The sequence below is a fragment of the Vicia villosa genome, linkage group LG1 (assembly GCF_029867415.1).
Source record: "Vicia villosa cultivar HV-30 ecotype Madison, WI linkage group LG1, Vvil1.0, whole genome shotgun sequence".
Taxonomy (NCBI): domain Eukaryota; kingdom Viridiplantae; phylum Streptophyta; class Magnoliopsida; order Fabales; family Fabaceae; genus Vicia; species Vicia villosa.
The window spans coordinates 24,669,148-24,696,977 of NC_081180.1; the positions used below are offsets into that span (position 1 = coordinate 24,669,148).

General features: G+C 35.4%; 5 protein-coding genes and 1 long non-coding RNA gene across 6 annotated transcripts; 3 read left to right on the plus strand and 3 right to left on the minus strand.

Annotated features, from left to right (window-relative positions):
• Positions 1-447: 447 nt before the first annotated feature.
• LOC131631570 (uncharacterized) lies at positions 448-5,099 on the plus strand. Its single transcript, XM_058902366.1, has 4 exons — positions 448-601; positions 789-831; positions 1,933-2,682; positions 2,802-5,099. The coding sequence occupies exons 2-4, from the start codon at positions 826-828 to the stop codon at positions 4,776-4,778; spliced, it is 2,733 nt and encodes a 910-aa protein (XP_058758349.1). The 5' UTR covers positions 448-601; positions 789-825; the 3' UTR covers positions 4,779-5,099.
• A 1,524-nt stretch (positions 5,100-6,623) lies between these two features.
• LOC131603006 (uncharacterized) lies at positions 6,624-7,738 on the minus strand. The gene is made up of 2 exons (XM_058875244.1): positions 7,505-7,738; positions 6,624-7,414 (listed from the first exon to the last, which is right to left on the minus strand). The coding sequence occupies exon 2, from the start codon at positions 7,346-7,348 to the stop codon at positions 6,662-6,664; it is 687 nt and encodes a 228-aa protein (XP_058731227.1). The 5' UTR covers positions 7,349-7,414; positions 7,505-7,738; the 3' UTR covers positions 6,624-6,661.
• Positions 7,739-9,784: 2,046 nt separating this feature from the next.
• Positions 9,785-11,253, plus strand: LOC131603024 (uncharacterized). Its single transcript, XR_009284231.1, has 3 exons — positions 9,785-10,321; positions 10,421-10,550; positions 10,712-11,253. It is a non-coding gene; the product is annotated as an uncharacterized LOC131603024 (long non-coding RNA).
• On the minus strand, positions 10,770-11,483 carry LOC131603016 (UDP-D-xylose:L-fucose alpha-1,3-D-xylosyltransferase MGP4-like). Its single transcript, XM_058875257.1, has 2 exons — positions 11,197-11,483; positions 10,770-11,100 (listed from the first exon to the last, which is right to left on the minus strand). Exons 1-2 carry the CDS (start codon positions 11,338-11,340, stop codon positions 10,891-10,893), a joined length of 354 nt encoding a protein of 117 aa, XP_058731240.1. The 5' UTR covers positions 11,341-11,483; the 3' UTR covers positions 10,770-10,890.
• Positions 11,484-11,717: 234 nt separating this feature from the next.
• LOC131594216 (uncharacterized) lies at positions 11,718-13,424 on the plus strand. The gene is made up of 4 exons (XM_058866330.1): positions 11,718-11,796; positions 12,919-13,005; positions 13,107-13,196; positions 13,383-13,424. The coding sequence occupies exons 1-4, from the start codon at positions 11,722-11,724 to the stop codon at positions 13,422-13,424; spliced, it is 294 nt and encodes a 97-aa protein (XP_058722313.1). The 5' UTR covers positions 11,718-11,721.
• Positions 13,425-22,147: 8,723 nt separating this feature from the next.
• Positions 22,148-27,220, minus strand: LOC131631581 (uncharacterized). The gene is made up of 4 exons (XM_058902373.1): positions 27,055-27,220; positions 26,825-26,867; positions 24,984-25,733; positions 22,148-24,864 (listed from the first exon to the last, which is right to left on the minus strand). Exons 2-4 carry the CDS (start codon positions 26,828-26,830, stop codon positions 22,948-22,950), a joined length of 2,673 nt encoding a protein of 890 aa, XP_058758356.1. The 5' UTR covers positions 26,831-26,867; positions 27,055-27,220; the 3' UTR covers positions 22,148-22,947.
• Positions 27,221-27,830: the final 610 nt, after the last annotated feature.

Sequence of the window (27,830 nt, forward strand, 5' to 3'; positions counted from 1 at the left end):
AGGATCCTTATCCCACACAAATAACTTTGTTGGTTTATGAAAAAAAAAGAGGACATGAAGAAACAAAACTTGATGGCTATGAACAAGTGCTAGAAATGGAAAAGTAAGATTGCATATCAAAATCAATTTCTAGATGAAACAAAATTTCTCAAACTCATAACAATAAAAATAATAGCATGAACCAATTCACGCAGTAGAATCTCCTCATCCCCTGTCTCTCTCTCCCACTCTTTCCCACCCTACTCTCTTCACTTTAGCATGATTGGAATCTTCACCGCCACGTGTCACTCCATCTTTCCACGCGCCACTCGCGCGTGATATAGTACCCCTCACTTTCTCTCACTTAATATTTTTAATTTTATTTTCCTCTATTTCTCTCTCTCTCTCTCTAGTTTTCTCTATATATCAACAAGAGGCAAGATAAAAGAGAACGACTTGGGCTTTTGTTTTTAGTTTTCATTTTTCATTTTTCTATTTTTTTTTTCTCGTAAATTTTCTTCTTCTTTCTCTTTCTCTGCCTCCGTCGACTCTTCACCCACAGTGTTCTTCAATTCAACCCTCCTTCGTAACCATGAAACCTCTTCTCTCTTAACCAAACCAGGTATATCTCTCTCTCTCTTTATACTCGCAACAACTCTATGTGCGTGTCTGCGCGTGTCTTTATATATACATACACATATATTACTATATATCCGTTTTCATATATATAAGTGCTTTCTTCACGTTTTCTTTATTTCCAATCCGCAACTTGCGAATCGTTCTATAACCATAACGACCCATTTTTGCAGCTTCGTGAGGCTCTCATCAGGTTCTTCTTCTGCTTCCATGGAGGTAACCAACCAACACTATAAAATTATTATTTTTTTAATATTTTATTTCGTGCTTTACTTGTCGTACAATTTTAATGTAGTTGAATATATCTTCGCGTAGTAAATAACACGAATTTTCGTGGATCATATTATTTAAGTTCGTACTCTGAAAAATGAAAACCTATAGTTGTTCGTGTTTCGGTGCTGTTATTATTATACATATATATTAAATTATTATGTTTGTTTCGTGTTATTTTTTCATTTTCTTTGTTGTTCTGAGTTCTGTTTTCTGGTTTGAATAAATTGCGGCGCTTTTTTGTAATCGAGAGTAATGTGCTTGGTAGGTTTTCATGCATTTGTGTAAAGTTTTCAACTTTGGATTCTGGGTTTTACTTTTGTTTCGAGATAATGGATCTGGTTTATTCATTTCTTCTTAGTTTGTTGCAGATACTGCTCTGCCTCAGTTTTCCTCTGCATACTTCCTTCAACATATAAACATATATAGCTTCTTTGATTCTCATTATTGTGATTTTCTCTTGTTGTTACTGTTCTTATGAGTTCATTTTCTGGTTTGAGTTTTTTTTTTTAAAATATTTTTTTTTTTCTGTTCCTAAATATTGTTGTTTAATTTGGGAATTTTGTAGTTATGCCTGTATGATTTATTTATTTGGTTTTTTAAGTAATATTAAATAATATTTGTATTCATAGTCGGATTCAAGTGATTAATGAACTTCATGGTCGAATCCCTAGGGAGAATCTGAGGTTTAGTACTGCATTACTGGTGCCTTCACCGGTGAGAACCAGAGAACCAGAGGGTTTAGACCAAAACAAAATCCTTGATAAGATTTTTCTTCTATTTTTAATATAAATTATAAATTTTCTAAATTTTTTTTCTCATTAGTTTATATTTCTCCTGTTTTGCTGATTGGAACCATGTATGATTTTAATAAGGAATATTTATAAATAAACTTTATCATGTTGAAACATTTTTGACCATAGGTTGATTTATGTTTACTCACAGCTGGAAGAAAGTGTTTGTTTCTGTTGGTACTTCATTACAAAAACATCATCAGGTTGAAAATCTTAAACCTTGCATGATAAACATGTTTAAATTTTTTGTCAGGTGAATGCAGTTCAAGTTAATAACAACCTAGCGAATGGTATCGATGAGCAACGAGATGAACAATCACTTTCTCCGGAAAGGTCCAATGCATATAATGTGTTCGGTGATCCGGATCCCGACTTATCTCCCCGGGTGGGTGAGGAGTACCAGGTTGAAATTCCTGCTTTGATTTCAAAATCCGAGTATTGTTTGATTGGAAGGAATGCCGACGAGGCAGAAAGTACTCTTCTTAACTTTGAAGTAGGATTACCTATTCCAATTATATGGATAAAGGATGGAGCAGAGAAGATCAACACCGATCCACCGAAAAATGAATGCAAGTTGAATCCTAAACTTGAGGCTATTGGCAGTACATTGTTCAATAGAAAGAATTCTAATATGCAGCAGGAAACAAAGATTGGGATGCAAGAGGAGGATAGACATAAAGGGCAGATTCTGGTTCCGGGTTCTCGAAGTGACAACTGGACTGAAGTTGAAGAGGCCGGTTTCGTCCTTGGTTTGTATATATTCGGGAAGAACCTCGTTCAAGTGAAAAAATTTATCGGCAATAAGAAGATGGAGGATATATTGTCATTCTATTATGGGAAATTTTATAAGTCCGACAAATATCAGAGATGGGATGGATGTAGGAAAATGAAAAGCAGGAAACGCGTTTTCGGGCAAAGAATTTTCACTGGACAAAAGCAAAACGAGCTTTTGTCTCGTCTACTACCGAATGTATCAAAGGAATGTCAAAAGAAATTACTTGAGGTACAGACTTAAACAATTCCGAAGTTTATGTCATTTTAATTTTAATATCGCTGTTTCTCTACTGTCATAGTATTTGCTACGAACATGTTATAACTTTTTTCAGTTCAATTGTTTCGTAGGCATCGAATGCATTTGTAGAGGGAAAAATGCTTTTAGAAGAATATGTTTTAACTCTAAAAGCTTCAGTTGGGATCAATGCACTTGTTGAGGGAGTAGGAATTGGTAAAGGGAAACAAGATCTTACAGGTATCTCTATTGATTCTGTAAAGTCCACTCCAGCTGTTCCATTTCGCCCTGAAATACCGGCTGGTAAAGCATGTTCAATGCTTTCAACTTCAGAGATAATAAGCTATCTAACTGGTGACTTCAGATTAAGTAAAGCTCGAACAAGCGATCTCTTTTGGGAAGCTGTTTGGCCTCGTCTACTTGCCAGAGGTTGGCACTCAGAGCAGCCTAGATGTTATAACTATTCGGTTACTTCTAAGAATCCTCTGGTCTACCTTGTCCCCGGAGTTAAAAAGTTTTCAAGGAAGCTTGTGAAAGGGAATCACTATTTCGATTCCCTATCTGATGTCCTCAACAAAGTTGCGTCCGATCCTGAGCTAATTGATCTCGAGAAAAATGTGGATGATGACTTCACAAGCAAGGAAGGAAACCGGTGGACAAAAGATACAAAACTGGATACTGAAGATTCCCCGGCTGATCAGCCGCGTCATTGCTACCTCAAGGTAAAAACTCCAAATGACAGTGCAGATGTAATTAAATTCACTGTTGTGGACACAAGTCTTGTGAGCGAAAAAACGAGGAATGTGAAAGAAGTGAAAAGCCTACCATCTGGAGTTTTAACAGCTTCTAGTTTGGAAATTGATTCAAGTGATGAAAATACCTCAGAAGAGGAGAAAACAAGCGAATCTGAGTCTGTAAATGGGACATGCTTAGATAGCCGGAAGAACAATATTACTAAAGCCGGTAAACTTAACACTGTTAAGGGCGAATCTTCAGACTTGACTGGTCTTGAAAGCAAGCCTTCAAAAGAGAAGCTTCCAAGAAGCAACATGGCCTGCACTAGTGTATCAGCTGCCTCGATAGACCTGAAGACGGACTTCTTGGATAACAAAAAGAGAAAAGACGGTATGAAGTGTCAATCACCCCCGAGAATGGTATCTGATAACATAGCTGATCTGGTCCCTATTACGAAGAAGAGAAGGAGATTAACTGCATGTAGCCGTGCAAAGACAAACGGAAGCACGGCTAATTTCTTTGGGGCTCCTCCGAGAGTTAAAGAAGAGGAGGCCAGTTTCTGTGGGGATCAAGACAACTCAAAATACAGGAAGAATGCAACTGCTGATTTTTTGGCTCCTAGAGTAAAACAAGAGAAGTGTCCTTACAATCCAAAATCTAGTGATAGTGTTCATTCATCTGCAGAGAAGTTAATTCCACCTCAGGAAGTTAACTATTTAGCACATTTTCCAACTCAGGAGACAAAAAAGTTAGCAGAACCTTTGCCAAATCTCGGCTCATTCATCTGCAGAGAAAGTGTTCCTGGTACGAGCTCCTCGGGCTCAAGGGAACAACCTCGGAAACCTCAGCCGCGGACTATGATTGACCTTAACTTACCCGTTTCACCGGAAGTTGATGTTGATGAATCTTTTGTGAATGAAATGACTGAGATAGAGAAAGCTGATACAAGCAAGGAATCAAGTGAGGTCAGTGCAGGGACAAACGTCGAACTGGTTGATCACTCAGAGCAGCAGCCTGACGTACAATCCCGGAGAACAGGCACGGTTGATCACTCAGAGCAGCAACCTGACGTACAAGCCCGGAGGACAGGCACAAGAAACCGACCCCCGACAGCAAAAGTTCTGGAAGCTTTTTCCTTTGGATATCTAGACAAAAAGGAGAAGCGCGTCAGAAGTAGGGACAGCTCAGGATCCAAAGCTTCACGACGCGTGCGTCATAAAGCGGAAGGCTCCAGTAGCGGTGTTGTTGCAGATTCTGGAAAAGAGGAAAGAGCGAATTTTGCCTGTAACGGTAATGGTAGCACTGGCAGGAAAGGCGACGTGTTATATACAGGTTTCAACAATGATGTTTTATAATATGAGATAGAATTTGTTTCTCTGTCTCAATACTTAGAGATAGCAGCATGTGATGTTTCATTGGTTGAACTAGTACAGTACATTATACATAGTTTGATGTTAGATACAATCTTCGGATTCGAAGGAAGGTTTATAGCTTATAAGGCATTTAAGTCTTTCTCTCAGCTGTGTACATTACAGCATATGTGAAGTTGAACTTTTATGATTTTTCCATTTCATAGTTGTAATGCCAAAAACCAATCTCTTGGTGCCCCCACCCAGGTGAATTGTGAAAATGGAGCAGTTACAATGCAATGCAAAGTATTTGGCTTTCATTCTAAAGTTGATTGAATACATACACATATGATGTAACTTTCATTCATGACTGATTGTTGGTTGCTTGTGATAAATCAGTCTTTTCCTTAGTGATCCATGCAGTCTTTGTGGTAATAAGCATAAGAAACCCACACACAAAAACTTCTTACAAGGAAATGTAGCATATTTTTTAAGTGTATTATTTATTGGAAATTCTTTTATACCAATATTTTTCTATTATGAGTTTTAGTTGACCTAGAAATCCACGGGTCTTTTTCAAAGGGTACATTTTTAAGAGAAAAGAAAAATAGCTTCAACTCGTTTTAGTGTGCTTCCTTAGTCTTTGTTAGTTATTATTTTATTTCTTATTATAGTACTAAAGGGATTAGCTTATTTATAGGACAAGTAGTGAATTAGCCTAAGGCTATTCAATGCTTAAGCTTAATACATTTATTTTTTAAGAACCACAACAAAACCAACTTGTTCAAAACCATTCTTCAAATTCTCGTTGCAAAACATTTAGAAATTAAGTTATTTGTTTGAAATTTGAAAAAAGTTGAAAATGCCACTGGACCGCCTAATTTGATTTAGAGGTAAGTTTTGAAATTAAATTGAGGTAAGTTTTGAAATCAAATTGAGGTTGAGGGGAATCAACTTTAATTACTACTGGACCAATTAACGATTAGTAATTTAAAGTTAATTTATATACGGTCATATTTCTCAATCTAATGTGATTGTTTTTATAAAGAACACAATCGTTGTTGGATCTAGAGAGGATCATTACATTGAATTTTTAACATTGATTTTAAATGAATTTGACATCACATATTAAAATTAAATTTGTAAGGTATTTGATTTATGTGTCTTCTGATTTAAAAAGTGTTTACTCACACTTGATATATCAACAATCTCCTCTCAAGTGTGATTTCATCCATTTTTATGGGTATTCTTCCCCTCAAATGATTTTTTTTTTCATCCATATCAACTTGCACCGCCGTTTGACACATTTAACTGAACATGCCACCTAAGCACATTACCAGAAAGACTTTCGATACAATGATCCTTTTTAATAAGAGTTGTATAAACACAATTAAAATTAGAGATTTAACAATAAAAATTAGCCGACAATATTTTACTTAGTAGAAGATATTACAATATGAAAATTTCTTTAGCCACCTCCCTATGGGGGTCACCCCCAGCGAAAAACCCAAAATACTCCTGCTTCGGAAATGAACTTCCGAAACATTGATTTTTTTTTAAAAATTTCCATAATTCGGAAGTTCATATCCAAAAACACCTCATGGGGGTTGTGTTCGGAGATGAACTTCCGAAAACACCTTTTTTCAGATTTTGAGGGGTTTCGGAAATGCACTTCCGAATTATGCAGAAACAGACTTTGTTTTTATGTTTTTGTTAACAGTTTCGTATTTTTAATTAAAAGAAACCGGGAAAAAAAATAAACGACATGTAAAGTTGAAGATACTAATATGATAAAAAAAAGAAATATATACAAGCTTAAGCAAATCCAAATAATTATAATAATGTGCTAAAGATACAATCCGATAACAAAAAATATATAAACCCGACCACTACTGGGTGTGCCTAACCCTCTCTCCCTGAGACCTCCTCTGCCGCCTGTATGTCGCCGCACGGCCCGCATCAGTGACGATCATCTCCATCACGGCGACTGCCTCTGGACCGCCCTGCTGAACGATACCTCGATCCAACGCGTCCCGCCCAAGCATCTCTATCCGCTGGCAGATCGGCATGAGATCAATGGCGTGATCATCCTCGGCCTGCTGGTTCTCCAGGATCTCCTTGTGTGCTGGCCTAGGAGCGCCGGGAACGTCGGGTCTCAGAAGAGGATGCGACACCCGGTAGAACCATGTGACGTACCCCTCCTCACTGTGCCAGTCCTGGGTGACCCGAGTGAGACGGTACTCCTCTGGTACCACATGATGCTGCCAGTCCTCCCATATGGCAGTGAGCTGCACTCGGGTCACAGTGTCGGGAGCAGCCTCAAAGGGTGACCTGGGTATCCGCTGCACGAATCCGAACTGACGCATGCACCGCTCAGGGAGATATCGAACCATGATGCCGGTCCCACAAGCCAACCAGCCTGAATATAGTGCAATACCGTCAAAGGGGACAATCTGAGCGTAGTCGCTGAACGGCCTCCATGTGACGTCGTCATGCATCGTGCGGTCCAAGTACAGACGGTATGGTCCCACCGCATCGTTCCCCCTCTGGATAACGTATCTGGCGGCCCTGGGCATGACGTCCACGTACGCATGATCGACGTGAAAGCCGTGGATGCGGGAGAATTAGGAGATGATCCAGCTCTGAAACAGAAACACGATAATGTTAAAAATAAATACGAAACATAAATAAATAAATAAATAAATACGATAATGTATTAAAATAAAACGTACCGTAAGTAGTGTGCAGGATCCGACCAACTGCCTCGTCCTCCAGTTGGAGGCCTCATTCAGCTTCTGGTAGAGATATGCCAGAGTAGCTGACCCCCAGTTCCACTGGTGAACGGTATCCAGGTCCATGAAATAGCGGAGGTAGGTCACGTCGACGTACCTTGCACTCTTGTCCACAAAGCAAGCAGCGCCTACCACATGCATGTACCAGCACCGGAGAGCGCAGCCGCGATGGTACTGTGTGAATAGGTCGTCACCCGCCTGCTCGGCATCGGCCGCCGCGTCCAGGTGGTGCTCGAAATAGCGGCTCAGTGTGGTGAACCGGATATGAGGCCCAGAAGTCGTGATGCACTCGAAGTCAGCAACTTCAGGCTCCATGCCTAAATAGAGCGCCATCCACTGACTGGCCTCGACCCTCTGGATCCGGGAGTGGTGCAACAGCGGCCCCCTGATGGGCAGGTGGAGAAGACACTGCACGTCATGCAAGGTGATCGTCATCTCCCCCATCGGCAAGTGGAAAGAAGACGTCTCCTTGTGCCAGCGCTCCACAAATGCCCCCTGCATGCCGGTGCTGATGGTGGTGTACCCGGTCATGCAGAGCCCGCTAAGCCCTGAACCTCGCACATGGTCGTTAAACCACTGAGCTGCTGGTTTAAACAGACTAAAAATCTTCCTGGCGTGGTTCACCATTTTCAATGGCTCTCTCTCCTGTTACAAAAAAAACAAATAAGCGACATATATTAAATAAGCGACAAATAAACGGTAAAATTATAAAAAATGGTGACAAATAAACGGTTAAATTAAAAAAATATCTCTCCCTCCCAGATCCGCCGAGCGACGTGATCGTGGTAGTGAATCAGCACGGAAGTGTCAAAAGGCCCTCCCGGATAGCTGTCCCCCTCCTCATCCTCCTCCCCGGCTAGAGGGTCAACATCCGGTACCCCCTCCGGCTCGTGGTATGGCACTGGCATCTCCTCCTCCTCCTCATCCTCCTCCTCTCGCTGGCGGGAAGAAGATACCCGAGCCAGCCTACTCCTAGACCCTGAAGCTGATGTACCCTCTCCCACGTCCTCGGGTACTCGCACACGTCGTCCCCGCCCCCGCCCCCGTCCCTGTGTCGACGCCAGCTGCGCCGCCGCCCGCTCGCGTCTAGCCGACGCAGTCTGGGTCTCCCTACCCTGTCTGATGCGTGCTGGTTGGTTGCCTGACATGTTCCTGTAAACAATTGAAATCGATTAATATGCGAGACAAAATAAAAAACTAAAAAATTTGAACTTCTGATACAATTCGGAAGTTCATTTCCGAAAACTGGGATGGAGGTGTTTTCGGAAATGAACTTCCGAAACACCCCTGCGATGGAGTTTTCTGCAACTTCCATGGCAGACCCCAAAACCAGACATAAAACCAATTCAAAATGCTTCTAAACAACCTAAATACTACTAACAACCTAACCATATATCATTTATGCAATTGAAACCCTAAATAACATGCATTTGAATAATGAATCTAACAATTTCAAAACTTACAAATTGAGTGATTTGAAGGCTTTTGAATGTTGTTTAGCAATGTGATTGGAGCCTTGATGCAGCCTTGGAATTCTGTTTGCACAAATTTTCGCCTTTGCTTGTTTTTGTTTTGAGTTAGGGTAAATGAATGGGGGAGGGGGAGTGTTTTGATAAATCTGCAGAAATTGCAGTATTTCGGAAGTTCACTTCCGAAATGTTGTTTTCGAAAATGAACTTCCGAAATAAGACAATTTTTTCAAAAAAAAAAGGCGCTTTCGGAGATGCATCTCCGAAAACACCTTTTTCTTGCATTTCGGAAGTGCATTTACGAAGTCAGGGGTAGTATGGGGTTTTCACCAGAGGTCACTAGTGCAAAAAGTTTAATATAATTTTAAAATTTACACCCAATATATTAAAAACGGGTGTAATTGAGAAATGTGATGGCAATTTCGTAAATAAAGTGTCATTTCAAGCATTATTAGATGATAATATACACCCTATTTTTTAAAAACGGGTTTAAATTAAAAATATTATTATAATCAAATCTCAATTACTCCCTTTAAACTAAAAATCGGGTGTAAATTTATATATTAAAAAAATTATTTAATTTAATTTTATAACTCAAAATATATAAATATATGACATATTAACAAATTATTGATTAAATATTAAAGGGTCTAAATTTCAGTTCAATTGTAAATTTCAGTTCAATTTTGCATTTGTATTCACGCTTTTGTTTACACTTATCACAAATTAATGCAATGTTTACAATATTAATGTTGTGTGTGTAGAAATGAAGAATCAGTTGTTCATATGGACTATCTGAAACGATTGTTGGAGTTTCGGGTAGAAATGAAGCTTCATCGTAACTGAAGAAGCGATTCCACAACACATTCATACGCCAAACGCGACATAACACATTTCATTTTTCATCACAAACCCTAATTCACATCGAGATCCGAACGAGTATAGTAGAGTTTCGGAGAGATCCGAATCTTCAATGGCACATCGAAGAGTGAAATTGCTGTTCCTTCTCTGCGCTCTTTGTTATGCCCTTAATTCCTTTGCCGCGTAATTTTCATGCTTTCGGTTTTTTCATTTCCGTTTCTCTGTTTGCGATTTCTTTGGAAAATTCTGTATTTGTTTGTTTGATGTTTTCGTATGCAGAAAGAGCTATTACGATATACTGCAAGTGTCGAAGAGTGCGGGGATGATCAGATTAAGAGAGCGTATAGGAAACTGGCATTGAAGTATCATCCTGATAAGAATCCGAGGAATGAAGAAGCTAATAAGAAATTCGCGGAGATTAACAATGGTAGTATATATGTATACATGTATCGTTGCTTTTGTTTGTTTTTATTTGGTATTTTCATGATGTAGTTTGTGAAACTGGCATTTTATTTGGTCCTCTTAGTGTGATGGTTGCAGAGAATCTAGAGGAACATGTGGTACAAATCAGAATGATTCTTCTCATTTTTCTTGTAACTGTCCTTCTGGAAGTGGAACTCATCATGATGCTGCAAATTGTTCTTCTTATCACAAGAGTAAGTATTCTCACAAGAGTAAGTATTTAGATTGATTTATTTGAGTATATTTATTGACACAAACACTAATCATATGATTTGGATGATGCATAATTTATCTAAATTGTCCTAACAAATTCAAGTTCTTCTGGGCCATTGTGATGTATCTAATCATCGTGTAGCGTTGAGTATCAAACGAGCTTGGCAAAGGAAGTCGAAAGCCGCAAAATACCTCTTGAAACATCTTCAGAAAAAATATCAATCAAGCAAGTCAGGCTGAACAGTTTGGCAGAAGGCATGTTCTGAATTCAAATGCTTAGGGACCAAATTAGGCCGAAGATAAACTTGTAACAAGGTAGCGTCATAATCCACCCAGAGGCGACTCTTGTTTATGGTCATCCACCAACCAGAAACCATAGTCGCGAAATCTCTTTATCTTCTTCTCAAAACCAACTATATAATTGTTGTGAATTATGACATGCTTTCCTTTAGTTTCCTTGACCCATGTTTTGTTCTTGAAATATAAACCGCCTGTAGGAAATGCTTCTTGAGGAAGCAGGTACAGATCGGCCTGCAATGAGGAAAATCATGATGTCTTTAGGACAATTGAAGCAGAACATTTGCGAACAGAAGTGAACTAGAAGGAAGTGAGAAAACTGCAACATACCTCTTTAGCATTCTTCATTAAAGCCCAGTTAAAAGCAGGTTGATCATTAGATTTCTTGGTTCTAGACCATGGCTCCATCTGAAGTTCCTCTAACCACTTTTTCAAAATTAGCTTTGCTCCATCTGTAGGCCGGAGGAAAATCATGCAACTACATATATAAGGCCGTCCCTTTTTTCCCGGTGGTGGTAAATCGTGAGAATGGTTCAATGGCTTGATCTGCACTCACGAAGAAATAGAAAGAAAAAGAAGGCAACTATATAAGAACAAAAACAGAATCACACTAGAAATGCAATACATATTCAGACAAAGAAAATAAAAGGAATTGGAGCCTGCTTTACTATAACTTGTGGATGTACCTTCGGGTACATTAGCATTGTCTGTGAGTAGATTGAAATGTAATCTTCCTTGGTATCATGTGAAGTGAATACATTTATAATAATTTTTTTTCATGATTGAAAAGAAAATCTAAAGAAATTATATACTATAACTTGATATTTTTTCTGAAGATATTCTTTTGTGCAGACCATGTGCAATGATGTATTGGCTGTTATAAAGAAATTATATGGCAATTCGCCTCCTGCAATTATTCTCGTTGGTCACAGGAGATTTAATTTGACTGGACTTATCTTATTTTACAGTCTCTGTTTTTTCATAAACAAAGAGATCCACTTTGTTGACAGACTTGCGTCTTTGTGAAGCATGCAGTTGTTATTGTTTTCTAGATTTAATGTACTGAAACTTTAATTCTACTGTCACTGTCTTCATTGGATGATGGTATAATATAACTCTTGGCAACCACATAAAAGTTTGGCGTCTTATATTTGTTACAGTATTAGGGGACACATTTCAGGGTCTTTTAGCTATATTGTATTGTCTAGAGTCCTGTTCAATGACAAGTATCATCAATGCTAGATTGGATATTGCATGTTGTTTATATTTTTATGTTGTGTCAATTGTTTTTATACTATGTGAGGTTCAATGAAGGAAATTTAATTTGGTTCTGGTTTTTACAAATATTTTGGGGATGGATGAGTAATCACCGGAACAAACTGAGTTGAGTTGACAATAAAAGAGAACCTTTAAGGTTTTCCATTTTTTATCTGCCTCATCCTCGCAACTTCCCTTCATTTTACTAGATTTATCATTCTACAGTCATTAGATGTCGTTTTTCATAACCAAAATGTGCATGCTATAGAACTCTAAGGCATAGCTGTAGAATATTTTGATTTTTTGTTGTATGTGATTGTTGAACTTGGTATCAATTAGAGATATTCGGCATAATAAAGTAAGTTTTGCATTTGCATTTTCTCTTGGGCAGATATTCATTTGTCTCTATTTTATTTAATTGTGTTTTTATCAGTTGGCATTTGTTTTTCACTTTTATTTTCTTTCTTCAATGGATTTTATTCCTTTAGAAATAGTTGGTGAACCTATTCTGACTAGAATATGATAGAAACTGGTTCTGAACAGTGGTAATTTGTACTATAGGAACACTGTTAATAACAATTCTGGAAGAATAATTCACAGCCAGGCTGCATACACAAGAATACAATAATGACAGAAAGTATACAATGAATTAGCTAGAAAACATAGACATTCCAAGATTCCAAGATACAACTAAGGCATAATTTTTCCTTAGAGGCCTAACAGCCGTTACATAAATGATGATTAATTTTGGTGTATAATTAACTATTTATTGATTAAAATTTTCTCCGTCAATTAAGCATGGGAGGGTCAATTGCTGTGCATGTCGCTGCGAAGAAATTATTGTCAACCTTGGCTGGGTTGATTATTGTGGATGTTGTAGAGGTTGGTTTCTAACTTCCTAATTTTTAAGTTCCTTATTGCTTTTACTACTACTTAATCATCACAGATAGGCACTAAAATGTTGATTGTCACAAGAATTTCAGGGAACAGCAATGGCTTCACTAATTCATATGCAGAAAATTCTATCAAATAGGATGCAACATTTTTCAAGCATTGAAAAAGCTGTAAGCTCTGTATCCTTACCCGTTTCATTTGCATTTTTAATTATTCCCTACATGGTTAACACAGCTGTTTTTCATTTAGATCTTATTTATTTTAGTAGCCTTTTTTTGTCATATGTTAGTTCTTTTATTTTATGAAAGCATTTTTGTATGTCATCCCTATTCCTAATTTATTACGTACTGCTTGAACATATTCAGTGCTTTAATGTTGTTTCAATTGTATTGGTGAATTTTGAATGAAGTTGAAATTCATTCAAAACAGGTAGAATATCTGGGTTAATAATGCTTTTTCGTTCAGTTGCTCATGTGCATAAGTTTATTGTAATTCAAAGAAGGATGTACTTAGATTTTTTAGCTGCATATACGTATTATTTTTTAAGCTGCCAAGGGAGTAATATGTGTTTGTGTGTATAGAGAACAATTATTATTTTGTTTATCTTAGATAGGGTAGGAGGAACATAGAGATATGCTCCGAATAATTTGAGAATGGATCAATTAGATGCATGTAAAGTATTAAACATCAATATTGTATACCTATACATAAAACCGGGTTAAGCAATGGGTAGTAATAGTACTACGCAGGGACAAAGCTATGTGGTTGGGTATGGGGGCATGTGCCCCCACTATGCTTTCATGAAATATTAAAATACCATCATGATACATTTATATAACAATCAATAAAAGACATATTTGTCTAAACTAGTATAGTTCATTAAATAATTGAAAGGATATTTTTACTATGAGTATATCCTTGTTTAGGGTCTCTTTCAATATATTTGTGAATTATTTATTTTGACATAGTTATTTTTGTTATTAATAGTGCAGCAGTGGTTAGTTTCCTTAATCTCATTACCTTAATATGAGTGGTTAGTGGTGGTGCCATAAAGAATATGTTTAAAAAAAGTATCAGATACTGAATATGAGGGCATCATAAGGTAACTTCATCTATACATGATTGTTTAATAACCATTAAGGATTTCTGAGTAATAGCTGGTACTTGATTAAGGCATCATGAGGTAATTTTCTAGCATGTTTATATCTTGTGTTAGTTTCTAGCATGTTTATATCATTCTGAATATTGCAATTCTTTTCTAATGAACCTACACAAGTTGTTTTTATCAATATAAGGATGGTGTTAGTGAGTCACAATTCAATCATGTCTTGAATATCAAACTTGATCAGATTGAGTATTAACTGTTGCGTTAAAAATTTTGAGGTGGAGAGTTCGGATCTGATTGCATATGGACTTATAATTATTACTTTTTTTGTTCTTTCCTTTTCTTTTTCCTTTTCTTATTTGTTTAACAAATGTAGAATTTTGGATTTTGTTTTTAGTTTATATAACTAAGTTATCTCTATGAGAAAGAGGAAACGATAATAAATTAATGGGTTTAACATTGTTGTGTAGATACTCATACTGTAGCTCACTCAAGGAATAGGTCTTCTAAGACAACTAGTGATTTTGATAGTCCTCGTTCTGTGTTTCTTGAACGGGCATTTGTCATATTCTCGGAGGGGCACTATCAACGGCTCGGTATGGTTACTATTGATATATGTGGCTCTTTCTTGTAATAATTTCTTGTGTCTTATTTTTTTTGCATACAGAAAACAATTGCTTCTCCAGGACGTGGTATTTTGGCCATGGATGAATCCAATGCTACATGTGGAAAGCGGTTGGATTCAACTGGACTAGAGAACACCGAAGCTAACCGTCAAGCATGGCGTAAAATTATATATGAAGAAAGTGTTATGACTTAGTTAAAATATAATTTTTATGTGTATGGTTTTATAATACTTTTATGACTGTACATGATTTTGTATACTTTTTGGTTAATATTAAAAATATTTTGACTTAGTTAAAATATGATTTTTATGTGTATGATTTTATAGTATTTACAATATTATGACTGAAAATAAAATATAATTAAATGGTGTTTATGAAATAGGGTGTAAATAGATATAATTGTTCATTCATAAATGGCGTATTTACACCCGATTTTTACTAAAATAGGGGGTAATTAAGAACATATTTACACCCGATTTTTATTAAAATACGGTGTAATTAAAACATAATTAAGCTCAATTACACCCGATTTTTATTAAAATATGGTGTAATTAAAACGTAATTAAGCCCATTTACACCCGATTTTTATTAAAACAGGGTGTAATTAAAACGTAATTAAGCCCATTTACACCCGATTTTTATTAAAACAGGGTGTAATTAAAACGTAATTACGCTCAATTACACCCGATTTTTATTAAAACAGAGTGTAATTAAAAACGTAATTACGCCCAATTACACCCGATTTTTATTAAAATAGGGTGTAATTAAAAACGTAATTACACCCAATTACACCCGATTTTTATTAAAACAGGGTGTAATTAAAAACGTAATTACGCCCAATTACACCCGATTTTTGTTAAAATAGGGTGTAATTAAAAACGTAATTACGCCAAATTACACCCGATTTTTGTTAAAAATAACGGGTGTAAATTCGTTAGACATTTCTCACCCTGCGAATATACACCCGATTTTTATTAAAAATAATGGGTGTAAATTTAATAAAAAACAGGTGTAAATTAACATTTTTGTGCTAGTGGGTGGACTAGAAGGTAGGGAGGTGGCCAAAGAAATTTTCCTACAATATTTCTCTTTAAATATGAGAATACTCACTTGAAAAATTTTATAGGAAAGATATTAATTATTTTTCTCTCTAATGAACTAAGGAGAAGAATGTTTGTGATGCGTAAAACTAAACTATTAGCTTTCCCTCCTTTTATAACCACATTAGACACTAATAATAATTTTCTCTTCGGCACAAACCAAAAGTATGTTTTACTTTTTTTTCTTCACGATAATAACAAGTTCTCATACTCAAAGTGTATAGTTTATAGATTGCATAATATATTCCTTTTTTAGCTTGTTTTTAGCAAAGTGAATAGTTATTTTGGTTTTTTCCATTGAATTTCCTAGACAAAGCACATTTTGAACCTTTCTAAAATGTAAACCGTGTCAATTACTACAAAAATAATTATTTATTAGAGTAAAATGTTCTAAAATAGTACTGCAACAAATAAAATAAGGAAAATAAAAACAAAAATATTTTCAAAATAATTTCATTATAGTATCAATCAAACAAATTTCATTACGAGTTATTTTCAATCATATAATTAGTGTGTCTATTTTTCATCTTCTGTGAAATATTAAATAGATAAGAAAATTTCAAAGTAACAAATTGTGTATTAAGATGTTGTCACACAGTTGACAAGTCACAAATTTTAGTTTTTGGAATGGAATGGTCAAAGTTCACCGCAAAACTTAACATAAATAATAAAATATAGTTAAAAAAAAAAACATTATAAGCGTTGGAAAATTGAACATCAAATTTATGAGAGACCCTGTATAAATAAAAAAGGTTAGAAAGATAAGGAAATTATATGTTGAAGCAGTTTTTTTCATAATCCGTTTTCCAACTAACTTTGGGTTGTGGATGAAGTGACATAAATTGTATCGAAGTTGTCGATTTTTTATTTTATTGAATACGATAGGAGCAATTATTATGCCATACGTGCTTAAAGTAGCGACGTGTCACTCGGTTTTAGTAGCAACCAACTCAAATATAAGTGGGTGTCCACATAGTACTCCATACTCCATTCAAATTTTACGTATCCATGTCGGTTGCCAACTCCTTGGAAGTTTGAATCATACTACAATATTACACTGAAATAATTTTGATTGGACTTTAAAGAGAAACCGTTTGAAAGGGCCATTAGAGAAAATTGGTGGACGCAAGCTCTGGTTGATTGACTCAAACTTGGAATTAACATTTAGAGAAAATTGGCGGAGCAAGCTCTCGTTGTTTGACTCAAGCTTGGAATTAACATTTAAGTGTGGGTCGTTCGATCAGTCGTCCGACCCTAACTTATGTTCATTATTAGTTTATTTCTCCAATACATGACATATGAGGTGTCGTTGAAAGGATTGGTTGAACAAAATTGTCAGAGATTACTACTCCTTTAATCTAGGAGGAATAATTGTTCCAATGTTCTCACGTATTTGTTGGAGAGTTGACAGGAGACTGTTTCCTTCTCATGATTCGGTTCATAGTTCGTGTCTACGAATATCTCAATCATTATAGTTGGAAGTTCATTCACTAATTTAACACAGTAAAAGAGACATGAACTCTATTGCATTCTCTTACATAAGAGGGTGCAGTATCTTCATTATTTTCGCAAGTACATTCATAGTAGTAATATGATGTTGATGTCTCTTATGAATCCTAAATGTTTAGTTCCTTGTTACTCTCGGTATTTAATAACTAATTATTTATGAAATATTTAAGCCTCTATTATTTGATTTTATTTTGTGTTAACAAATTTTATTAGGTTAATTTAACTAGGTTTTGCTTGTTTTAGTTTAATTAGCATGGGGCACATTATATGCTCTCTTTTATGAGTTTTATGTGTTTATTATTTGTGTACGACTGCTCTAGTGATAAGTTTCGTCACGCCAGAAATGTTGCTTCAATACAACCTCACTTCCTAGCAGGCCTTAGAGCTAGAAGACGTTGTAAGAAGTGAAGGGCTTCAACATTAAGGCAAACATGACAAGAGCTTGAAGATGGAAACACTAGTTGAGATGGAAATCTGAATGAATAAGAACAAACACTAAAAAATAAAACATGCGAAAGTTGCTGGACGCCGAAATTTCTGCGCTGCTTGTCTGTCTGCGCAACATGTTTGCCACCGGACGTGTTGTCCCTTGCACGCTGATTTGTACTACCTAGTATTGGTATGAGAGGTTAAGAAGAAGGAATGTGTTGATTTTCATGGGCCAAATCAGTGGATAATCACAAGGCCCATGATCCAATGACTACAGGAAACCCTAAAAGTTAAAAGGATATAAAAGAACCACGTACATTGAAGAAATAAAAGAAGGTTCGGAAGTTGAGAGAGACACTAGAGAAATAAATTAGAAAAATATCTCATTTTGAGAAGAAGATGTATGAACCATAAGTGAAGAGAATCTCTCCCCTTCCTTTCTTGAAGAAGTATTGAGCTACCAGGCATGACAGAACTCGCTTCTTGCTGATTAAAGATTGTAAGGATTAGAAGTGTTACACTTAGGTTTTTATTTTCTTTTCATTAGTGTTTATAATGTTAACTTTGAGAATTTGTGTTGTTGTATTTCTTTTGCTCACCATGAGCTAAACTCTTTATGTTGAGCAATGTGAAGTTCGATGAAAAGTTATATTTTGTGTTAGATGGTGTGATTTTAAGTGATACATTTTATCATGTGAAATAATGCTATACATCTGTTTCTTTGTTCGATCACCTTAGAAATCGGTAGAAGTTGATTAATGATTGAGAGATTTGTTAACTAGTGGAGCTCATGGTAAATATGTTTGAAAATATTAGGATAAACATATTCACTATATTAGTCTCTTTAGACATAAAGGACTACAACCATAAGAGCAATTACAAGTTATACAACACATGCTTTAATGTTATTGTGAGACCTAGAGATTTGTTTCCCTAACTTAATGCATATATTTTGATGTGCTAGACATACACCACTATATCACTTTCTACCTCATCTGTCAAGACGGGTCTCATCAGATACACACAAAGTATAAAACTCATTAAATGGATCATTTCCCAACATATCTCTCACTATTGATTTAACTTCTTTACTCTTATTAACTACTACACAACCTAAATCTATGACAACCAACCATTATTGTTATCTTTTTCTCATGGATATTCACAAAGTTTTACATTGAGGATCAACTTAAGTTATTACGATCTCTGTAGGATCAATACTTTATTTTTAGATCACTCGCTATCATTTGATTGTGTATATTTGCACATATAAATAACACAATAAGTTTTTGGCACAGTTGTCGGGGGTTGTGTCAATAACACTTCGATTCTTTAAATTTTTTGGGAAAAGCACGTTTGAGCTTTTGACGCATTCTGTCTTCTGGTGACACGACAGGTACGTGGGTACTGCATGCGCATGTTGCTAACCCTAGTATACAGGGGCGACTATGAACTTGAGAGAACATACAAATTACTAAGGAGATTTCAAGCTACCGGTCATTTACCACGAAACCCTATTTCTGCTCATTTGTTTGAAGCCTTTGAAGAACGCTATGAAGAACCACAACCTTTGCAAGGAGTCATGATAGAAAATTAGGTATTATGATGTGTTTGATCCCAATGTCATGAACATATGAATCATTCCGTCAGAGATCACAGTGGCACAATTTGAGTTCAAACCTATGATATTCCAAATGATACAAGTTATTGGCCAGTTCAAACTTAAGTGTGTATGTGCGTGTGTGTGTCTAGGTTTGAAAACTTACTCCTAATCTTAATCATTTATTTTCTTTTAATTTAACGGTTTTAATTGATCATTTATATTCTAAGTAAGCAAAATATTTTTAAAAATAATTGTACAAACAAAATCAACATCATATAAAGGAAAATTATATATATGATTAGATATTTTATTTGTTGAAAATCTTGGTATCCGGCCTCGCGACTGACTAATCTAAGAGGGACCAATCCCGCTGTCCACAAACGAAGGTATATGATTAAAGATTAAACTTCCATATTAAATAAAATAATTACATCCAAATTATGTATAGTGGTTAGTTATTATATTCGTATAGATTACTCTAATTTTTAAAAAGTAATTTGATTAAAATTTTTAAGGTTGTGTTTGTGGTCCTCCTAAATATCTCATATTTCACTTTTAGTCCTTCAAAAAAATTTCTTGAAAGAATGGTCCTCCTAAAAATTTTAATCAGTAATTAAAAAATTCAGGAGCGCGTAAATGATAAATATATTAATAAATAATTAAAAAATTCAAGCACGCGTAAACGATATATTATCACGGTTAACATGAAGGTCGTTGTAATAATGTTTTACGGAAGGTCTTTTCGTAATAGTGTTTATAACCAAACCCTTATTTCGGCAAATTTTACAAAGAGTTCTTATATGATTCACATTTTGAATAAAAAGTTTTTTTATATCCTGAATGTTTCTTCATGTTTCATTATGAAAAGTTAGTATTCATGGATTAACGTGTTCACCCTAGCCTTTTTTTACTTTAGTAATATCTTCATGGGTAACTTGAAGGATGTTCTACATTTCTTTTGTAGTATCGTGGTGACACACAAAAATTCATATATGATTAGAGTGATAATAATAATAGTTTTTGCTTTTAAACTGGACAACACTTTTTCCTTATCATCTTTGGTCCTAATATCTCTATCTTTATTTTCCACAACACCATCAATTAAATGTGTGGGAGCAAAATAACAATTTTTAACGAAATTCCAGATATCATAATGCATCCTCTCTATAAAGTTTCTCAACTTCACTTTCCTCAAAGCAATCTCTTCTCTATTGAAGAATGAGGGTCTATTTAGTGAGTTGTTTGAAGTCATTTCTTCCTCTTGAGACGACCAGTCTTATAACAATGGTTAGACTTGGATACAACTTGTTGACAAGATGACTCCATACACTAGAAGGGTGAGTGTATTGTGATATTCAAATTTTCAAAAGATCGATTTATAAAAACTTTGATTTTGAAAATATTTATGTTAGAAGAGATAAAATGACATAGATAAAGTGGTGGAATAATAGAGAAGAGAAGGGGCAGAGAATAAAAGAAAAAATGGATAGGAAAATCACACCAGAGTTATCATTGTTCATCCTAAACCATTAGTCTTACTCAAGTTCCCAACAGTTTCCCTTTGAAATTTCAAATAAACACAATTTTGAGCTTTTCCTAGAACCAACCAAAATAACCTTTCATAACAAATTGAATTTTTGCACATGATCAGCCTAAAAACCTTACAACAACAACTCGAGCTTTTACACATGCTCAAATCAATAACTTTAACCAAAAAATTTACTTAGACCCAACTCAATAATTTTTACTCAAATTTTTTTTAGGTTTAGGTCGCAACCTCCAAATCCAATTAAAAAAAGATCACACGAGAACTATACTCTAGAACAAATACTTGTAACACAACACCACTACAACCAGGGCTGACCCAATCAATTTAGAGGCTATGTTTTAATTTTAAAAATGAGCCTAAATTTAAAAATAAAAAAGTTAATAATTAAAAATAACACTTCAAAAATACAATTGTATATTAATCAATATACTAAAAAAAATCATTGTATTGTTTAAATTATAAATTATTTTATATAAATTTTGTATTTTTAATATTTTGTATTTTTTAAAATATTATTTTATTTAATTATTAAAAAATGTTTGGGCCTTTAAAATTTGAGGCCCGGTGTTGTAGCGCTCTCTTCACTTGTGCAGGGCCGGACTTGACTACAACACAACCCACAACCATTAGATGGAACTTTTTACTCTCTTGACAATAATACAATTTTAGTAAAACAAGAGCTTTATATAAGAATGAGAGAAAGAATGATAGAAAAAAAAAGTTTATTTAGAAAACTAATGTATGTTAAAATGAGGAGAAACTTCATTTATATATATATATATATATATATATATATATATATATATATATATATATATATATATATATATATATATATATATATATATATATATATATATATATATATATATATATATATATATATATATATATATATATATATATATATATATATATATATATATATATATATATATATATATATATATATATATATATATAAATAAATAAATCCGGCTCAATCAAAGGGAAACAATCCATATGGCTTTTCAATGATTCAATTAATTAAAATCATGTGATAATCGATTAACCAAGCTAAAATAAGAAAGTTGGATTCTCTATGTCACATAATTGATTATCAGCCCCATTAATCGATTAGGAGGCATTACGCTTTGATTTAATAGATTAAAGGGACAAATTAATCGATTATTCAATGCATTTTTACCTTCTTAATTGATTAAACAAATTTCTAATGAATTAAGTGCTTTCCCAAATTGATTTTAAGAAGTTTATCAAAAGAGAAGATGTTTGAAAACACTTTTTGTGTGTGTGCATTGTCTTAAGGTAGTACCTCAAGACTTATTCTTGTTCCTTTACAATAAATGATCAAAACTAAGGCGCTAAGCACAAGACCAATCGAGTTTTTACACTTCATATCTTTGAGTTCACAACTTCAACTTAAAGATAACAGCTTTAAGACTTCAAATTTCTTTGTTTGATTCAACATTGTCTAGTACCTTAACCTGAAACTTAATACATTTTATTGACGAGGCTTGTGATATATCTTTCTTGTTCATATATGCCATCATAAAGAATCTTTAGAAAAGCTGTTGGGATCAAGACCATTTGACAAGTGTCACCAACACAACCATTTGACACTTGTCATCATCAACATCATTATGTGATATTACCTTCACAACAGATAGAAACACAACATCAACTTCATTCCTTGTGATTCTTGGAGATTCAACTTCATTTCTTCACCTCCAAGTCTGGAAGCAGTACTTTCTAATGATGAAGGTGACTCCCGATTTCGACCTTTGATTGCATATTCGAAGATTGTATCTAACATCAAATTCTGTATAATGTACTGTACTGGTTGAACCAATTCTAACATCAAATTCTGTATAATGTACTGTACTAGTTGAACCAATTCTAACATCAAATTCTGTATAATGTACTGTACTAGTTGAACCAATGAAAGATCACATGCTGCTGTCTCTAAGTATTGAGAGAGAGAAACAAATTCAATCTCCCATTATAAGACATCATTGTTGGAAACCTGTATATACCACATCCCCGTTAATGCCAGCGCTACCATTACCATTGCAGGCGAAATTCGCTCTTTCCTCTTTTCCAGAATCTGCAACAGCACTGCTACCAGAGCCTTCCGCTTTATGACGCACACGTCGTGAAGTTTTTGATCTTGAGCTGTCCCTACTTCTGACACGCTTCTCCTTTTTGTCTAGATATCCAAAGGCAAAAGCTTCCAGAACTTTTGCTGTCGGGGGTCGGTTTCTTGTACCAGTCCTCCGGGTTTGTACTTCAGGCTGCTGATCTGAGTGATCAACTGGTTCGATGTTTGTCCCTGCACTGACCTCGCCTGATTCCTTGCTTGTTTCAGTTTCCTGTATCTCAGTCACTTCATTCACCAAAGGTTCATCAACATCAACTTCCGGTGAAACAGGTAAGTTAAGGTCAATCATAGTCCGCGGCTGAGGTTTTCGATGTTGTTCCCTTGTGCCGGAAGAGCTTGTACCAGGAACACTTTCTCTGCAGATGAATGAGCCGAGATTTGGCAGAGGTTCTGCTAACTTTTTTGTCTCCTGAGTTGGAAAACGTGCTAAATAGTTAACTTCCTGAGGTGGAATTAACTTCTCTGCAGATGAATGAACACTATCACTAGATTTTGGATTGTAAGGACACTTCTCTTGTTTTACTCTAGGAGCCAAAAAATCAGCAGTTACATTCTTGCTGTATTTTGAGTTGTCTTGATCCCGACAGAAACTGGTCTCTTCTTGTTTAACTCTCGGAGGAACCGCAAAGAAACTAGCCGTACTTCTGTCTGTCTTTGCACGGCTACATGCAGTTAATCTCCTTCTCTTTTTCGTAATAGGGACCACATCAATTATGTTATCAGATTCTATTCTAGGGAGTGATTGACACTTCATACCGTCTTTTCTCTTCTTGTTATCCAAGAAGTCTGTCTTCTGGTCTATCGAGGCAGCTGATATTCTAGTGCAGACCATGTTGCTTCTTGGAAGCTTCTCTTTTGAAGGCTTGCTTTCAAAACCATTCAAGTCTGAAAATTCACCCTTAACAATGTTAAGTTTACCGGCTTTAGTAATATCATTCTTCCTGCTATCAGAGCATCTGCCATTTACAGACTCGGATTCGTTTGTTTTCTCCTCTTCTGAGGTATTTTCATCGCTCGAATCAATTTCCAAACTAGAAGCTGTTAAAACTCCAAATGGTAGGCTTTTCAGTTCTTTCACATTTCTCATCTTTTCATTCGCTAGACTTGTGTCCACAACAGTGAATTTAATTACATCTGTGCTGTTACTTGGAGTTTTTACCTTGAGATAGCAATGACGCGGCTGATCAGCCGAGGAATTTTCCGTGTCCAGTTTTGTATCTTTCATCCACCCGTTTCCTTCCTTGCTTGTGCTGTCATCATCCCCATTTTTCTCGAGATCAATTAGCTCAGGATCGGATGCAACTTTGTTGAGGACATCAGATAGAGAATCGAAATAGTGATTCCCTTTAATGAGCTTCCTTGAAAACTTTTTAACTCCGGGGACAAGGTAGACCAGAGGATTCTTAGAAGTAACCGAATAGTTATAACATGTAGGCTGCTCCGAGTGCCAACCTCTGGCAAGAAGACGAGGCCAAACAGCTTCCCAAAAGAGATCGCTTGTTCGAGCTTTACTTAATCTGAAGTCACCTGTTAGATAGCTTATTATCTCTGAAGTTGAAAGCATTGAACATGCTTTACCAACCGGTATTTCTGCGCGAAACGGGACGGCTTGAGTGGACCTTACAGAATCAATAGAGACACCTGTAAGATCTTGTTTCCCTGTACCAATTCCTACTCCCTCAACAAGTGCTTTGATCCCAACTGAAGCTTTTAGAGTTAAAACATAATCTTCCAAAAGCATTTTTCCCTCTTCAAATGCGTTCGACGCCTACGATACAATTGAACTCAAAAAAGTTATAACATGTTCTTAGCAAATACCATGACAGTAGAGCAACAGCGATATTAAAATTAAAATGACATAAACTTCGGAATTGTTTAAGTCTGTACCTCAAGTAATTTTTTTTGACATTCCTGTGATACATTCGGTAGTAGACGAGACAAAAGCTCATTTTGTCTTTGTCCAGTGAAAATTCTTTCCCCGAAAACGCGTTTCCTGCTCTTCATTTTCCTACTTCCATCCCATCTGTGATATTTGTCAGACTTATAAAATTTCCCATAATAGAATGACAGTATATCCTCCATCTTCTTATTGCCAATAAATCTTTTCACTAGAACGAGGTTCTTCCCAAATATATACAAACCAAGGACAAAACCGGCCTCTTCAACTTCAGTCCAGTTGTCACTTCGAGAACCAGGAACCAGAATGTGTCCTTTATGGCTATGCTCCTCATGCATCCCAATCTTTGTTTCTTGCTGCATATCAGAATTCTTTCTATTAAACAATGTACTGCCAATGGCCTCAAGTTTAGGATTCAACTTGCATTCGTTTTTCGGTGGATCGGCATTACTCTTCTCTGCTCCATCCTTTATCCAAATAATAGGGATAGGTAATCCTACTTCAAAGTTACAAAGAGTACTTTCTACCTCGTTGGCATTCCTTCCAAACAAACAATACTCGGATTTTGAAATTAAAGCAGGAATTTCAACCTGGTACTCCTCACCTACCCGGGGAGATAAGTCGGGATCCGGATCACCAAAAACATTATAATCATTGGACCTTTCTGGAGAAAGTGATCGTTCATCTCGTTGCTCATCCTGACCGTTCACTAGGTTGTTATTAACTTGAACTGCATTCACCTGTCCAAAAATTTAAACATGTTTATCATGCAGTTTTCAACCTGTGGTCAAACATAATCTACAAATCCAAAAGTGAATTTTGCCAATAGTGTTAGTGGCGTGTGATTAAACAAAAAATGTTTCAAAAGCACTACATAATAATAACATAATGATAGTAAGATTTATTTATAAATATTCCTTATTGAAATCATACATGGTTCCAACAGTAAAAGAGAACAAATATAAACTAATGAGAAAAAAAATTAAGAAAATTTATAATTTATTTTAAAAATAGAAGAAAATTTTATCAAAGATTTTGTTTTGGTCTAAACCCTATGGTTCTCTGGTTCTCACCCGAGAAGGCTCGAGTAAACCAGTAAGTAAAGTCTAATCAGTAATTATTTCAGTGAGGAGTCAAGCACAGGTTTTCCAGAGGATTCGACCTTGAAGTTCATTAATCCAACTTTGAATAAACATACGGGCATAACTAAAAAATTCCCAAATTAAACAGCAATATTTAGGAACAGAAGAAAAATATTTAAAAAAAAAAACTCAAACAAGAAAATCAACTCATAAGAACAACAACAAGAACAGAAAATCACATTAATGAGAATCAGATTCAGAGGAGCTATATATGTTTATCTGTTGAAGGAAGTAGACAGAGGAAAACTGAGGCAGAGCAGTGTCTGTAACAAACTAAGAAGAAATGAATAAACCAGATCCATTTTTTCGAAACAAAAGTAAAACCCAGAATCCAAAGTTGAAAACTTTACACAAATGCATGAAAACCTACCAAGCACATTACTCTCAAATACAAAAAAGCGCCGCAATTTATTCAAACCAGAAAACAGAACTCAACACATCAAAGAAAATGAAAAAATAACACGAAACAAACATAATAATATAATATATATGTATAATAATAACAGCCCTGGAGACACGAAAAACAACGGGTTTTCATTTTTCACAGTAAGAACTTAAATAATATGATCCATGAAAATTCGTGTTATTTACTACGCGAAGATATATTCAACTACATTAAAATTGTACGACAAGTAAAGCACGAAATAAAATATTAAAAAAATAATAATTTTATAGTGTTGGTTGGTTACCTCCATGGAAGCAGAAGAAGAACCTGATGAGACCCTCACGAAGCTGCAAAAATGGGTCGTTATGGTTATAGAACGATTCGCAAGTTGCGGATTGGAAATAAAGAAAACGTGAAGAAAGCACTTATATATATGAAAACGGATATATAGTAATATATATGTATGTATATATATAAAGACACGCGCACACACGCACATAGAGTTGTTGTGAGTATAAAGAGAGAGATATATACCTGGTTTGGTTAAGAGAGAAGAGGTTTCATGGATACGAAGGAGGGTTGAATTGAAGAACACTGTGGGTGAAGAGTCGACGGAGGCAGAGAAAGAGAAAGAAGAAGAAAATTTACGAGAAAAAAAAATAGAAAAATGAAAAATGAAAACTAAAAACAAAAGCCCAAGTCGTTCTCTTTTATCTTGCCTCTTGTTGATATATAGAGAAAACTAGAGAGAGAAAAATAGAGGAAAATAAAATTAAAAATATTAAGTGAGAGAAAGTGAGGGGTACTATATCACGCGCGAGTGGCGCGTGGAAAGATGGAGTGACACGTGGCGGTGAAGATTCCAATCATACTATAGTGAAGAGAGGAGAGTGGAGGAGTGGGAGAAAGAGAGAGGGATGAGAAGATTCTACTGCGTGAATTGGTTCATGTTATTATTGTTATTGTGATGAGTTTGAGAAATTTTGTTTCATCTAGAAATTGTTTTTGATATGCAATCTTACTTTTCCATTTCTAGCACTTGTTCATAAACATCAAGTTTTGTTCATTGAAGTTTTTCTTGGGTTGATAAATCATCTAAGTTATTTATGAATGTTTTGTTCTTTCTCTAGCTTTTTTAAAACCGCGGCTCAAAATCACGATAATGTAATAGTTACACTTTGTAGTTTATAAAAATCATGGTGGAAAGAACTCTTTATGAGTGTGTTTCATTTTGTGTCTAGTTTTCTTAAAACCGCGGCGGAAAATCACGATAACGTAAAAGTTACACTTTGTAGTTTGTAAAAATCACG

Excerpts from the sequence above, each read along its gene's own strand:
- LOC131631570 (XM_058902366.1), top strand. Across the intron at positions 2,683-2,801 it reads GTCAAAAGAAATTACTTGAG|GCATCGAATGCATTTGTAGA; the intron begins GTACAGACTTAA and ends ATTGTTTCGTAG.
- LOC131603006 (XM_058875244.1), bottom strand. The coding sequence starts at position 7,348 with ATGCCCAGGGCCGCCAGATACGTTATCCAGAGGGGGAACGATGCGGTG.
- LOC131603016 (XM_058875257.1), bottom strand. The coding sequence starts at position 11,340 with ATGATTTTCCTCCGGCCTACAGATGGAGCAAAGCTAATTTTGAAAAAG. Across the intron at positions 11,101-11,196 it reads TAATGAAGAATGCTAAAGAG|GCCGATCTGTACCTGCTTCC; the intron begins GTATGTTGCAGT and ends TCCTCATTGCAG.
- LOC131594216 (XM_058866330.1), top strand. The coding sequence starts at position 11,722 with ATGTGCAATGATGTATTGGCTGTTATAAAGAAATTATATGGCAATTCG. Across the intron at positions 11,797-12,918 it reads CAATTATTCTCGTTGGTCAC|AGCATGGGAGGGTCAATTGC; the intron begins AGGAGATTTAAT and ends CTCCGTCAATTA. Across the intron at positions 13,006-13,106 it reads TTATTGTGGATGTTGTAGAG|GGAACAGCAATGGCTTCACT; the intron begins GTTGGTTTCTAA and ends CAAGAATTTCAG.
- LOC131631581 (XM_058902373.1), bottom strand. Across the intron at positions 24,865-24,983 it reads GTCAAAAAAAATTACTTGAG|GCGTCGAACGCATTTGAAGA; the intron begins GTACAGACTTAA and ends ATTGTATCGTAG.